The following is a 15,527-nucleotide window of genomic DNA, read 5'->3' on the forward strand; positions in this document are numbered from 1 at the left end:
ATGCTGGCTTTTTAAAAATGGCCGATTATTCTACATTTCTTAAATAAATAAGCTGAATTATTAATCACTACCTCTTATCTCATTAAGTGAGATAAGAGTGATTAAGTGAGTGGAAATATAATAGTGTTAGTCACCCAGTCATGTCTGACTCTTTGCAACCCCCATGGACTGTAGCCCACAAGGACCCTCTGTCTATGGAATTCTCCAGGCAACAATACTGGAATGGGTTGTCATTTCCTTCTCCAGAAGATCTTCCTTACCCAGGGATTGAACCTGGGTCTCCAGAACTACAGGCATATTCTTTACTGTCTGAGGCACCAGGGAAGCCTGGAAACATAATAAAGAGGGAACAAATTTAGAATTCCTATAGTAAGATTAATCTTACTAAATCAGATCAGATCAGATCAGATCAGTCGCTCAGTCGTGTCCGACTCTTTGCGACCCCATGAATCGCAGCACACCAGGCCTCCCTGCCCATCACCAACTCCCGGAGTTCACTCAGACTCACGTCCATCGAGTCAGTGATGCCATCCAGCCATCTCATCCTCTGTCATCCCCTTCTCCTCTTGCCCCCAATCCCTCCCAGCATCAGAGTCTTTTCCAGTGAGTCAACTCTTTGCATGAGGTGGCCAAAGTACTGGAGTTTCAGCTTTAGCATCATGGCTTCCAAAGAAATCCCAGGGCTGATCTCCTTCAGAATGGACTGGTTGGATCTCCTTGCAGTCTAAGGGACTCACAAGAGTCTTCTCCAACACCACAGTTCAAAAGCATCAATTCTTCGGTGCTCAGCCTTCTTCACAGTCCAACTCTCACATCCATACATGACCACAGGAAAAACCATAGCCTTGACTAGACAAACCTTTGTTGGCAAAGTAATGTCTTTGCTTTTGAATATGCTATCTAGGTTGGTCATAACTTTCCTTCCAAGGAATAAGCGTCTTTTAATTTCATGGCTGCAGTCACCATCTGCAGTGATCTTACTGAAAAGAATGCATCATTACATCAAATTTCCATTTTTCTTAAAGGAATTAAAATTGAGAATCTATTTCTGCTTCACAAACTTCTGCCAACTTTTTAATCATCTTTATCATGGTTTAAGATAGCAAAGGACATACTTTGAAACTTAACAGATGTGATTCTGACGATGGCTTATTTTTTGTTTTGTTTTTCTGGATTTTCTCTGGATTTTTTTCTGTATTTATTCAATACCTAACAAATAATTAATATTTGTCATGTGATCAACATTACATTATGGGCTGATGATAGAAGAAAATCAAAGTTTTATTGTCAGGGAGCCATTGTTCCAGTGGAAGGCACTGTCCAAAATTTCCAATTCAAAATACAGTGTTAGTTACTCAGTTGTGTCTGACTCTTTGTGACCCTGTGGATTGTAACTTACCAGGCTTTTCTATCCATGGGATTTCCCAGGCAAGAATACTGGAGTGGGTTGCCATTTTCTTCTCCAGAGGATCTTTCTGACCCAGGGATTGAACCCAGGTCTCTTGCATTGCAAGCATATTCTTTACCATTGGAGCCACCAGGGAAGCCCCATAATACAGTAGAATAAGTCTAAATACTGTGTATGTGCAATGTCCTATGAGAGTAACTAAAATCATCTGGCAAGCTGGTATCAAAGTAAATGAGATTAATTTTTCAAAAGAGAGCATTTTAAAATAAATAAATTGTATTAATTTGAAAGACTGTAAAAAAATTAGAGATAACTTTGAAATATACAATAGTTGCTAATCAAGAAATGAGAGCACTTCCTTTGATGGCTCAGCTGGTAGAGTGGAGGATTGTAGTATATCCCAGTATAGTCATCCTTAGGTCACTGGTTTGATACTGGGTTGGAGGAAGAGTTAATGTTTTACTAACACAACATTGCCAATCAATTATACTCCAATAAAAATTATTTTAAAAAGCTTTTCATATGGAAAAAGGAAATGAGTGTACTTCAAGCATCTGTGACTTTAGAGTTTCACACTGAAGTTTCTATATGAATATCTTAATTTGTAAGTATATAACACAAGCAAGTAGGCATGGGATATCTACATAGACTCTGTTCTGCATGTTTTTTTTTTTCTTTTATTTATCTTAACATCATTATCAAACAGTAGACCAATACGGAAGTTATCATTATAAAAAACAGCTTTAGGCCTTTGCCTGTCATCATTTTAATAATTCTGATATTAACCATGTCTATGATGTAAGACAGGTTTCCCTGGTGGCTCAGTGGTAAAGGATCTGCCTGTCAAGCAGGATATGCCAGATACTCAGGTCTGATCCCTGCATTGGGAAGACCTCTGGGAGAAGGGAATAGGTATACCCTCCAGTATTCTTGCCTAGGAAATCCCATGAACAAGGAGCCTGGTGGGCTACAGTCCAGGGGGTCACAGAGAGTTGGATACAACTTAGCCAGTAAGCAACAACACATGATATGACACCATTTCTTTTGTTCAGTTATGGGAAAATCCCCATATCTAAACACTGTAACTCTTTCATCATTCAAATGCTGAAAAACAATAATCTCCTAAGACTGACTCCAAGATCAACTCTGATCTAGTTTGATGTCAAACTTCCAAAAATTAGTTGCACTTCTGTGAGTTCAATATTTTCTACTTTCCCAGTGAAAATTTAAAATTTGGATGACTTTATAGTCACACTAATCTGAAATACTGACTTTGTTACCAAGGTCACACATAACAGAAATAACTGCCTGAGTTTGAAGCACATTAGTATTTCCTAGTGATGTATTCACCACCACCGGTTCTAGAGACTGACTTTAGCAGTAGTGCCATGAAAGTTTGCAGTGATGACTGCATAGTGAAAACCCAGCAGTTTAACATTTATCTAAGTATGATTTTTCTGTATCACTGATATGGTAATGCAATCTCATATTTAGCTATTAGTCTTTTTAGTAAATGTGTTCCATTTGGAGCCTTATATATTGACACTTGAGGGTAACAAAATTACATACAATTAGAATTAAAAATACATATAATATAATCCTATGAATGTCTTCCCCAATGGCTCAGGTGGTAAAGGCTCTGCCTGCAATGTGGGATTTTGGGGAGATCCCCTGGAGAAGGGAATGGTAATCCACTCCAGTATTCTTGACTGGAAAATCCCATGGACAGAGGAGCCTGGCAGCTGCAATTCATGGGGTCGCAAAAAGTCAGACATGACTGAGAGACTAACACAATCCTATGAATATATATATATATTTATGACTGAAATAAAGGTCCCATAAATGACAGTAATGTCCAATCATGAATTTGTACTTGATTTTCTAGTTTCTTTCTATAATTTAAAAAGCAATTACAGATTCATATTGATGTATGGCAGAAGCCAACACAATATTGTAAAACAATTAACCTCCAATTAAAAATAAATAAAAGTAAAAAGCAATTATGGGGACTTCCCTGGTAGTCCAGCGATTAAGACTTTGCATTCCAGTGCAGGGGGTATGGGTTTGATCCCTGGTTGGGGATCTTAAGTTCCCACATGCCTGTGGCCAAAAAATCAAAAACATAAAATCAAAGCAATATTGTAATATATTCAATAAAGATATAAAAAAATAGTTTGCATAAGAAAAAAACCTTTAATAAAAAAAGCAATTACATTTTGGTTGGGTCTTAATAAACTAATATATTGCAACTCATTGTAATTTCAACTTTTATATTTTTACCATAATTTGAAGCAGAATAACACAGTAATAAGCAACTAGGTTTTAGAGTTTGAGAACTCCGGTTTGGAGTCAAACGTACAATTGTGAGCAATGTTTACATTGAAAACGTTACAAGACATATTTAGGTCATGTCTAGAAGTTTTTGTGTGTGTGCACAACTTTCCCAAGGCCAGTCTTTCAGACCCCATGCCCTGTGTTCTCCTCTTTCCTCCTTTCAAAGCATCTGCTTTATGAGCTGTCATTCACTCCAAAGATTAAATGTCTGACAACTCTTCAACTGTTCTCTCTCCCTGGAGGATTTCACTTCAATACTAGAACATTGTCAGTTACACTGATAAAAACTCTCCCATGTCTTTCAGGCTTTATTCAGTGGGAGAGATCCTTGTGTACATTTTCACTGTATTCTATCAAGGCTTTTCTTTCATGACCCTTAGAAACATACTAATGTGCTAATAGCTACGCTAGTTTGCATGAGGCCTCTATCAAAATTTACAATTAAAATAAAAGTCTCTCAGTTGTGTACATCTCTTTGCAACGCCATGGACTGCAGCCCTTCAGGCTCCCCTGTCCATGGGATTTCCCAGGCAAGAATACTAGAGTGCCATTTCCTTCTCCAGGGGATCTTACAAGATCAGGGATCGGAATCACATCTCCTGCATTGGCAGGCAGGTTCTTTAGCATGGAGTCACCAGAGAAGTCCAACAGAAATTAATTTTTTAAAAGTGAAGTGCAATAAAACAAAACCGAATGACCGTTTTGAAAGGTTATTTCCTATCTGTTGATCCTGGTCATTCCTTTCTCAATATAAATTGTTCTTTTTTTTTTTTTTTTCTTTTTCCAATCATGTTTTGACACATCCTAGGCTAGAGTAGCATTTGACTCAAAGGACACATTTCCTGCCTCTCTGGTGACAGCACTTTCACGTGATTGGAGGGCACAAGTCTTTTAGCGAAACTTGCTTCAGAATTCACTTGTCAACTTGTTGAAAGAAAACAATCAACTTCAGGAAAAAACCATAATGAAAACATGAAAAGAAGCCAGTGCCTTCTCAAATTTTCTTTTGAATGTGAATGTTCAGAGTAGCTTTATTTATCGTAGCTCCAAACTGGAAGCAAACCAAATGTCCGTGGACTGGTGACTAGATAACAATCCATGTGACAGGATTTTACTCAGTAATAAAGGGACAAACTACTGATATGTGCAACAACAGGGATTAATCTCAAAGACACTGTGCTAAATGAAAGATGCCAGACACAAAAAGCTACATGTTGCATGATTCTATTTGTAGAATATTCTAGAAAAGGCAAAAATTTAGGGACAGAAGTCAGATCACTGCTGGTTGAGGGATAGAAGAAGGGGAGATTTCTTGCAAAGGGGACATGGGGAACTTTGGGGGTGAATGAAATGTTTGATGTCTCAATTTTAGTGATGGTTACCCGGTTCTACATATTTGTCAACAACTCCCCAACTTTTAAGTAGCCTTGAATCTATGAAATTTTAAGAAAATCCTTGCACACTGTTATACGGTTAACCTCAAACATCTCTGTGAATAAATTCTAGCATTCAATAGCTCAGAGTTACAGCAGCCAAATCATATTTTTCTATTTCATGTGAAATTAAATATCATTCTATCACTTTCACTGCACTGTAGTTAAAATAAACTGGACACACATAATTATTTTTCCTAATAAACTCAAGAAGACTCTTGAGAGTCCCTTGGACTGCAAAGAGATCAAACTAGTCAATCCTAAAGGAAGTCAACCCTGAATATTCATTGGAAGGACTGATGTTGAAACTGAAGCTCCAATATATTGGCCACCTGATGTGAAGACCCTGCTCATTTTAACAGACCTTGATGCTGGGAAAGATTGAGGGCAGGAGGAGAAGAGGACCATAGAGGATGAGATGGTTGGATGGCATCACCGACTCAAAGGACGTGAGTCTGAGCAAACTCTGAGAGTTAGTGAAGGACAGGGAAGCCTGGCATGCTGCAGTCCATGGGGTTGCAAAGAGTCAGAATAGTGACTAAATAGCAAGAAAATAAACTCAAAGTTGACTCACAAAATTTAATTATATTTACAATTTATATTTTCAAATTGTAATTCACTTGATCTCTTTATATTTTATCTCCTCATGATATGAATGGAAAAGGAAAGGAATCAGAGGGATAACCATCAGAAGAAAAAGAAATAACTGAATGGATCACAGTAAACCTGGCACCAATTTTAAATATCTTAAATACTCAGAGAAAAAAAGCTAGCACCCTGTTAGTAAACTGGATATGTAGAAATTCAAAATGACCATTGCTTGGTTCAGCACACAGTCCAAGTCAAGATACTTAACTCTTCAGTCATTATTATGCAATATAAATTACTCAAAATATGTATATATACAGAATCAACCTTTCTTCTTGTATACAAAGTATTGATCAACACTCTGCCCAGGTCATCCAGGGGAGGGGGAGGTTGTTTCCTTCCATAAATGGTCCCAGCTGTTAGAGAAGTACCCTGCCTCTCTCCATCCTCCCACACATCCCCTCTAGGAGAAAGAAAGTCACAAGATTGCTGAATTAGTTATGAATCTTATGCTTGGCTCAGCTTCTGCTTCAGTTTTCTGCATGGGAACCCACTGTGGTGCACAGATCAGACATCTCTTTCTGCTCCTGAGGCCCTAAGCTCTACAGCTGTCATCTGTGCTCAGTCGTGTTCGACTCTGTGCGACCCCATGGACCGTAGTCCACCAGGCTCCTCTGTCCAGGGGATTATTCAGGCAAGAATACTGGAGTGGGTTGCCATGACCTCCTTCAGGGGAATCTTCCTGACCCAGGGGTCAAACCCAGGTCTCTTGCACTGCAGGCAGATTCTTTACCACTGAGCCACCAGGGAAACTCACAATTGTCCTGGGATTGTCAACAATGTCAGTGACTGGAAGGCTGAATGCACGTCCTTCTGGAATTTGGTATTAGGAACTGCACTTGTCCCAGGTCTAAACCACACCCACCAATAAATCCGGTCAGTAATAAAGATAACAGTTTACTTGCAAACCACTTCTGGGACAGTCTCTCCACTGGTTCTGAAATTATACAGGGAACACAGTTAGGATAGGAAGCCTGATACAAACGCAACACTGCTGAAAGCAATCACACTATGATACCATGACAAGAAGTGTTAAAAATTCCTCTAAGTTTTCTCAAGAGATGCGATCTCTCAGAATTTTCTCCTCAAATCCAGTATCTTGCTTGTTATCAAAGGCATGAAGCCAAAACCTCCTTATCTTGACATATAGGTTAAAGGAAAAGGAAAGACACAATTCAGAGTAGAACTATATGCATGTGTGTATGCTCAGTCTCTCAGTTGTGTCTGACTCTTTGCAACCCCATGGAGCCTGCCAGGCTCCTCTGTCTATGCGATTTTCCAGGCGAGAATACTGGAGTGGGTTGCCCTGCCCTCTTCCAGGGGATCTTCCTGACCTATGGGTCAAATCCATGTCTCCTGCATTGGCAGGTCAATTATTTACTGCTAAGCCATCTGGGAAGCCTCAAAGTAGAACTACTTTAATTCAAAATATCTCACCTACTCAGGCACATTATAAGTACACTATAATTAATGTGGATGCATGTGGAATGTGTATCATGATATTTTCATCACAGCAAGAAATGAAACCTTACATAAATGATGTGTTTACCTGAATTCTCTGCAAAGCTGACCTCAACTCTCCTATTATACCTCCTAACTCGATATGTGTTCTCTGGTGGCTCAGATGGTAAAGCATCTGCCTGCAACGCAGGAGACCTGAGTTCGATCCCTGGGTCAGGAAGACTCCTGGAGAAATGGCAACCCACCCCAGAATTCTTGCCTGGGAAATCCCATGGACAGAGTAGCCTGGTGGGCTACAGTACATGGGGTCACAAGGAGTCAGGCATGACGGAGCAACTAACACACTATGTATCCTAATCTAATGTACTTCCTCTTCCCTCACGTGTAATTTCTTGTTACATACGTTAATTTTAGCATGGTATGGAAGACTTGTGGTAACTGCTAACACATGCATTCATATCCAGGGAGTAATATTTGCTTAAATATTCTTCAATTTTATCTTGCTAACAATTAACTCATGTATACGTTTATCAGTTTCTTTTCTATGCAGGCCATCCTTCCATGATTGCCTTTTTCCTTATTTTATATGTACTGTGTACTGTAAATGTATGTTTTAGAGTCAAAATAAGATGTTCTATATCATGTAAAGTTGTGACATTCAAATGGGTTACTGAATAAAAAGGAAATGCACAATCAAAATATAAGTGGCAATATGGTTGCCAGGGGGCAAGGATCAGGAGAAGGGATAGTCAGGGAATTTGGGATGGACATGGACACATTGCTATATTTGAAACGGATAACCAACAAGGACCTACTGTATCACATGGAACTCTGCTCAATGTTATGTGGCAATCTAGGTGGGAGAGGCATTTGCGGGGAATGGTTACACGCATATGGCCCTCCACTATGCACCTGAAAATGTTAAACATTTGTTAATCTGCTATACTCTAATATATAGCAGATTATGCTGCTGCTAAGTCGCTTCAGTCGTGTCAGACTCTGTGCGACCCCATAGACAGCAGCCCACCAGGCTCCTCTGTCCATGGGATACTCCAGGCAAGAACACTGGAGTGGGTTGCCATTTCCTCCTCCAGTGCATGAAAGTGAAAAGTCAAAGTGAAGTCGCTCAGTTGTGTCCGACTCCTAGCGACCCCATGGACTGCAGCCCACCAGGCTCCTCTGTCCATGGGATTTTCCAAGCAAGAGTACTGGGGTGGGTTGCCATTTCCTCCTCCAATGCATAAAAGTGAAAAGTCAAAGTGAAGTTGCTCAGTCATGTCCAACTCCTAGCGACCCCATGGACTGCAGCCCACCAGGCTCCTCTGTCCATGGGATTTTCCAAGCAAGAGTACTGGGGTGGGGTGCCATTGCCTTCTCCAATAGCATATTATAGTGCTATATTATAGAGGTGGAGAAAAACTAAAGTCTGTAAAATGAAGCCAGGCCAGCCAGTGACTGCCATATGCCATGCAGAAGCTCTCATTGTAAAGTTCTTATGGACATTGCATTAGGTACAGTGGGAAGATGCTCTAATGACAGGGGAAACTCAGGTTTCTCTCAGATTGATCCCAAGTACAGATGAAGAAGCAACAGTTAGAACCAGACATGGGGAAAACAGACTGGTTTTAAATTCGAAAAGGAGTACAACAAGGCTGTATATTGTCACCCTGCTTATTTAATATATGCAGAGTACATCATGTGAAATGCCAGGCTGGATGAAGCACAAGATGGAATCAAGATTGCTGGGAGAAATATCAATAACCTCATGTATGGAGATAACATGACCCTTTTGGTAGAAACCAAAGAGGAACTAAAGAGTCTCTTGATGGAGATGAAAGAGGAGAGTGAAAAAGCTGGCTTAACATTCAAATAATGAAGATAATGGCATCTGGTCCCATCACTTCATGGCAAATATATGGGGAAACAATGGAAACAGTGACAGGCTTTATTTTTTGGGGCTCCAAATTCACTGCAGATGGTGACTGCAGCCATGAAATTAAAAGATGCTTGCTTCTCGGAAGAAAAGCTATAACAAACCTAGCTGCTGCTGCTGCTGCTAAGTCACTTCAGTCATGTTTGACTCTGTGCGACCCGTGAGATGACAGCCCACCAGGCTCCCATGTCCCTGGGATTCTCCAGGCAGGAACACTGTAGTGAGTTGCCATTTCCTTCTCCAATGCATGAAAGTGAAAAGTGAAAGTGAAGTCGCTCAGTCGTGTCTGACTCTTAGCAACCCCATGGACTGCAGCCTACCAGGCTCTTCTATCCATGGAGAGCGTATTAAAAAGCAGAGACATTACTTTGCCAACAAAGGTCCATCTAGTCAAAGCTATGGTGTTTCCAGTAGTCATGCATGGATGTGAGAGTTGGATTATAAAGAAAGCTGAGTGTCAAAGAATTGATGCTTTTGAACTGTGGTGAGGGAGAAGCTCTTGAGAGTCCCTTGGACTGCAAGGAGATCCAACCAGTCCATCCTAAAGGAAATCAATCCTGAATATTCACTGGGAGGACTGATGCTGAAGCTGAAGCTCCAATACTTTGGCCATTTGATGCAAAGAACTGACTCACTGGAAAAGACTCTGATGCTGAAAAAGATTGAAGGCAGGAGGAGAAGGGGAGGACAGAGGATGAGATGGTTGGATGGCATCACTGACTCGATGGACATGAGTTTGAGCAAGCTCCAGGAGTTGGTGATAGACAGGGAAGCCTGGCATGCTGCAGTCCATGGGGTTGCAAAGAGTCAGACATGACTGAGTGACTGAACTAAACTGATTACTGGAGTAGTGAAACAATGATGCCAAAGAATATGTTCAGTTTTATGCTAGTGAAGAAGTAAATAACAGGACAAATAAAAGTGCTGTCCGGATTGGGATTTCTGTTATAATCCATGTTCTAAATAGTTCTAGTCTTCACAGTAGACTAGATTTGTGCACTACGCATGTCGCAACACCTAGAATTATGAAACTTTTTGAGAACATGAGCAGGAATAGAGCACAAGCAAATAGACAGAGAGTGATCTATAGTGTAGAACAGTGGATTTAGAACCACAATGATCTGTTTTGGAATGAAGATCTAGTTCAACAAAATTGCAAGACAATATTCCCTGATATTTTGCATTGCAAAATCCTAAGACACACAAAAAATAAACTCTGAGTAGTTGGATAAACTCAGCCAGTAGTTGGAATTGGTTGACTGCAAATGCAGTTTCTTAGACCTGTTACATTTGACTAGAAAAGTCATACAGATTCTGCATTCTCTTCCATAGATTCTGTTCATATAAACAAAATACGGTCCATAACCTATAGCTTTGTTAAATTGAAAACACTGGAATCTGTGTCCAGCTGCTTTCCCATTTTCAAGGATAGAGTTGCGTCATATGCTCTTGTAGTTATCTGTGCCTATATTTTGAGAAGCATAGCCAAGGTCAAAAGCACAGGACTTTAAACAGTAGGATCCCTGTAAGACTTTGTTTGGTTTCCAGATTCCAGCAGGTGGTACCTTGACAAAACCAGAGGCGGCATCTCACCTCCCCTCCCGCCTAGGTGAGAGCCATGCACAGGACTGAGCAAGGAGATGAGCTCTCCTGTATCTCACTCTTAACGTTTGCCTGGCATGCTTCTGCAATCTTCTGTTAAGATAGTTTGTTTTCCCTTTTTGTTATTATTTTACTAGATTACTGTCCTATTAGACATTCAAGCCTCAGGAAATAAGAATACCATCACATACCATGTTTTAGCGACATTCTTCATCCCTAACACTTAAAAAATACCTTCCAATACTGTAAACATAGTAGTTCTGATAAAATTTTCAAAATGTCTTGTTTTCCATTTTTCCATTTTCTTTTCCATTATTGCCTAGGAATGTCTCTTCTCAAAAGGTAGTAGTTACCCTAAAAATACACTCTATGCAAAGAATGAGAATATCAACCTTCTTTTGACTTCAATGATTTCCTACACTGTTTCCATCTGCAAATCTTTCCACTTGCATAAACATAAAAAGATTGGAAGTGTGGGGGCGGGGGAGGAGGTGGATGGAAATTATGCTCTGAGGATATTATGCCAACAATGCAATTTAATGCATCTTTGATGGTGGGCAATTAGGTATTAAAATTTCTCATAACTAGAAACATTCTTGGTCAGTAGAAATTACCATAGATAATTTCAGGTGACAAGGGAATAATTTTGCTAGATAGAAGGCCTAGACAGTACAGAAAGCATTCAGTTTAGGGGAAAATTAATTTTTTCTTCACATGAATCCTTTGGTTAACCATATTAGAAAATGCAATTTCACATAAAACTGAAGGAGAAAACTGTTAAGTTTTTATATTTTAAAATAAAATCAATAAAGACAGAATATAGCAAAGCAACTAACAAACAGTTGTCCAAACCAGAATTCACTGATTTTTTGTTCCTAAAGGGCTAACTGCTTTTGCACACAGCTTTATTTAACGTACATTATTGGTTTAATTTAGAGTCCTAGTCTTAAGGATGCCCTTAATCTTCTCTGATTTTTTTTTCTTTCACACCAGTGTTTCTAAAGGAGAACAAAATGCTGAGGTCAATATATTAGTTGGATAGATTTATCAAGTATGCAGGACAACACCACTGCTCCAAATTCTGATCACAGTCATGTTCTTGGCATACTTTGGGCATTGCATATGCTAAACAAGAAAATTGTAACAGACTAGAAAAAAGGTACTCTAAGCAAGGTCAGGATTAGCCAAGGGTGGACAGAGAGAAGGCTTTCCTCCAACTGTAGGTAATAGTCTCCTTGTTTCCACTGAGACTCTAATATTTAGCTTCAATTCAGTAAAAGCTGAATGCACTGTCAACTGACAAGCCACAAGCAATTCCTAAGTGACGGGAGTAACCAACCATTCCCTCGAGATGATGGATGTGTTCACTTCAGGCATTTTCTATAGAAAATGTAACGATAATGCACTGATAACGGCTGACATGAGAAGGCAGTCAGTCCAAGGCATGCACCAGTAGGCAATTCTAACAGCGCTAATCACTAAGGAAAATGTACACATCATACCCTATGTGATCAAAGGCAAAGGGACAGATGTCATCTGAGAGTATTTCAATGTAAACGGAGATCATACCACCAACTCAATAATGAAAATGGGTATTAAGCTTCTGAGCATCAAGAGTTGATCTTTTGGAATTTTAGAGGCTGTTTCAGGTTAAATAAAAAATACCTAAGATTATGTTGGTTGTTTTATATATAGTAATGAATATAGCACCAACTCCTAATTTATCTCTCCACACCCTTTCCCCTTTGGTAACTATAAGTTTCATTAAGAAAAAGCATCTGAAAAATAGTATACAGATAAAAAATGTATATATATAGATGTATAGCAAAGTAATTTGTCATATACATATATGCTATCCATCTGAAGCTATACGTGTAAATATAGACCATTTGTTGTTCAGTCGCTGAGTAATGTCTGACTCTTTTTGGACTCCATGGACTACAGCACATTAGGCTTCCCTGTCATTCACTGTCTCCTGGAGTTTGCTCAAATTCAATTCCATTGAGTCGATGATGCCACAGCAAATTAATTCAGTCACTGAAGCTAACACAACATTGTAAGTTATCTATACCTCAATAAAACCCCCCAAACCCAAAAGTATATATAAAATAATGGAATATAAATGGCTTCTATAAAATTAATAGGTAAAGTTTTTAATTGTATAACTCACGATTATATACACAAAACATAATGAATCAAAAGAGACAAGGGACACCACCCTGCACATGGGCAAGTGGACACTCACTTGGCGTGCCGGATGTCTGGCAGGGACCTCTCTAGAGCAATGTTGTTGCTGACAAAAATATTGAAACCATTTTCCCTGTAAGCTGAGTCGTCGTGGTCCTCCTCAGTGAGGGGGTAAGGTTTTCCGTGTTCACCTTTCCCTATCAGGAGAAAAGAAAAAGGGATAAGTGTCTGCCTAAAAACCATTTCCACTTCTAGAGCAGATAATAGGATGTGAATGTGTTTCTTTAGTCTCTCTTGTTATTATGCTCCAGAGAACGCTCCAGCAGCAAGATTTTATCAAATCATTATTTTATTTCATTTAGAGAAATGAAACATACTCATAATAAAAATAAGCAACACAGAAGTACAATCTCACCTCTCAGCGAAAACCACAGCTAAGAGCTTAAACATTTCTATGAAGACATATATACTGATAATATACATACTGCCTTATAATTTGATTTTATCAAACATAATTGAATTTTTTTTCTTTTAAATTTTATTTTTAAACTTTACATAATTGTATTAGTTTTGCCAAATATCAAAATGAATCCGCCACAGGCATACATGTGTTCCCCATCCTGAATCCTCCTCCCTCCTCCCTCCCCACACCATCCCTCTGGGTCGAATTTAAAAAAAGGCAATACTTCATTTACTTCTGATGGTTGACATTAGTCCATAGCCTTCCAATTTATAGTATTTGGTCAAAATATATTTCTAGGTTATTTTCAACTTTCTATATTGTTGCTGCTGCTAAGTCGCTTCAGTCGTGTCGGATTCTGTGCAGCCCCATAGATGGCAGCCCACCAGACTCCACCATCCCTGGGATTCTCCAGGCAAGAATACTGGAGTGGATGACCCAGAGGGATGGTACAGGGAGGGAGGTGGGAGGGGGGTTCAGGATGAGGAACACGTGTACACCCATGGTGGATTCATATGGATGTATGGTAAAACCAATACAATATTGTGAAGTAATTAGCCTCCAATTAAAATAAATAAATTTAAATTAAAAAAAAAAAAAGAATACTGGAGTGGGTTGCCATTTCCTTCTCCAGTGCATGAAAGTGAAAAGTGAAAATGAAGTTGCTCAGTCATGTCCGACTCTTAGCAACCCCATGGACTGCAGCCTACCAGGCTCCTCTGGCCATGGGATTCTCCAGGCAAGAGTACTGGAGTGGGTTGCCAGTGCCTTCTCCATTCTATATTGTAAACAATCTTAATAAACATATTTGCTTGCTTAAGATTCCTAGGTATGTATACTTGGAAGAGGGAGGATAATTCTTGCAAATAAAGTTTCCAGAATATCTTTAGAGTTAGTAGATAGTTTTCTAACATCCCCAGAAGCATTACAGAATATTTTGAAATTTGCTGGTAAAAATACAGATTATTCAAACTTTAATTTCCCTTCTCTTGAGTAATAACAAAATTAATTTACATATATTTATCATCTGTATTTCTTACATTTTAAAACAGATTTTCAGAGATTTTTACAAGACAATCTGCATTTAAGAGCAATTTACATATTATGTTTGCTAAAGCTTTTTTAAGAACCCATGTTGTAAATATTTTCTAGGTTTATTTCATTTAAATCTAAGGCTTCTGTTTTCTGGTTCAGCCTGGAAGGAGCTTGGAAAGTTCCTTTCTGTACTAACAGCAGATAAAAAGCTGAACAGACTCAACAACACTTTATGGATGCAGAAGAGAGGAGTAGACACAGGAGAGGAGAGACAGATGGGGAAGCAGGAGCCCAGGCTTACCAGAGCAAGACTCATAAGCAGAAATGCCAGGAACCAGTTGTCCAGGGTAAGAAATCTGAACTGTAATTGACAAATTGCTGGAGACTCAGAGCAGGCAAGCCTGAGAGGTAAAAGGTCTCCGAGGATTCAGTCATAGAGAGGCTCCAATTTTATTGTGACATTTATCTCCAGGAGCTCAACAAAGCTCCCAGAGTAGATACCAGAGAAAAATTCTCTTGTGTTCTTGGCAGGAGGAAGATAGAAGAAACCATTTTGAAATATACCTGGTTCTTCCCATCAACAAGGCCTGCCCTCTGGGGAACCTAGTTAACAGAGCTCACCTGCTCAGGTGTATCCTGCTGAGCATAACGGACCTAAGAGAAGGAAATTCCTGACTTGAGCCATGGTAACCATCCTGCCCAACCAAAGTGGGGAGGAAAATCCTGAATGCCCTCCCACACACCTCTACATCACATCATGAAAGGCGTGTTTACAGCAGTTTCTTTTACCAAGTACATCATGTCCAGCTTTCACGGAAAACGAAAAATCACAGGGGATGTCAAAAAGGCAAAAAAAAAAGTCACAATATGAAGAAAGTAAGCATCAGAATTGAGCTTCTCGAGGTAAGAATACTGAAATGGTTTGACATTCCCTATTCCAGTGGACCATGTTTCATCAGAGATAAAAATAGTCAATCCTAAAGGAAAGAACCCTGAATATTCATTGGAAGGACTGATGCTGAAGCT

At 39.4% G+C, this 15,527-nt stretch overlaps 1 protein-coding gene across 1 annotated transcript in view; it reads right to left on the reverse strand.

Annotated features, from left to right (window-relative positions):
- GALNTL6 (polypeptide N-acetylgalactosaminyltransferase like 6) overlaps positions 1–15,527 on the reverse strand; it is a 1,507,590-nt gene that overhangs the window by 869,376 nt on the left and 622,687 nt on the right. The window contains exon 3 of the mRNA XM_070376153.1: positions 13,065–13,203. Coding sequence (XP_070232254.1) covers positions 13,065–13,203 — 139 coding nt within the window. The remainder of the gene's footprint in view (positions 1–13,064; positions 13,204–15,527) is intronic.

Source organism: Bos mutus, chromosome 8 (genome assembly GCF_027580195.1).
Source record: "Bos mutus isolate GX-2022 chromosome 8, NWIPB_WYAK_1.1, whole genome shotgun sequence".
In the NCBI taxonomy this organism is placed as follows: domain Eukaryota; kingdom Metazoa; phylum Chordata; class Mammalia; order Artiodactyla; family Bovidae; genus Bos; species Bos mutus.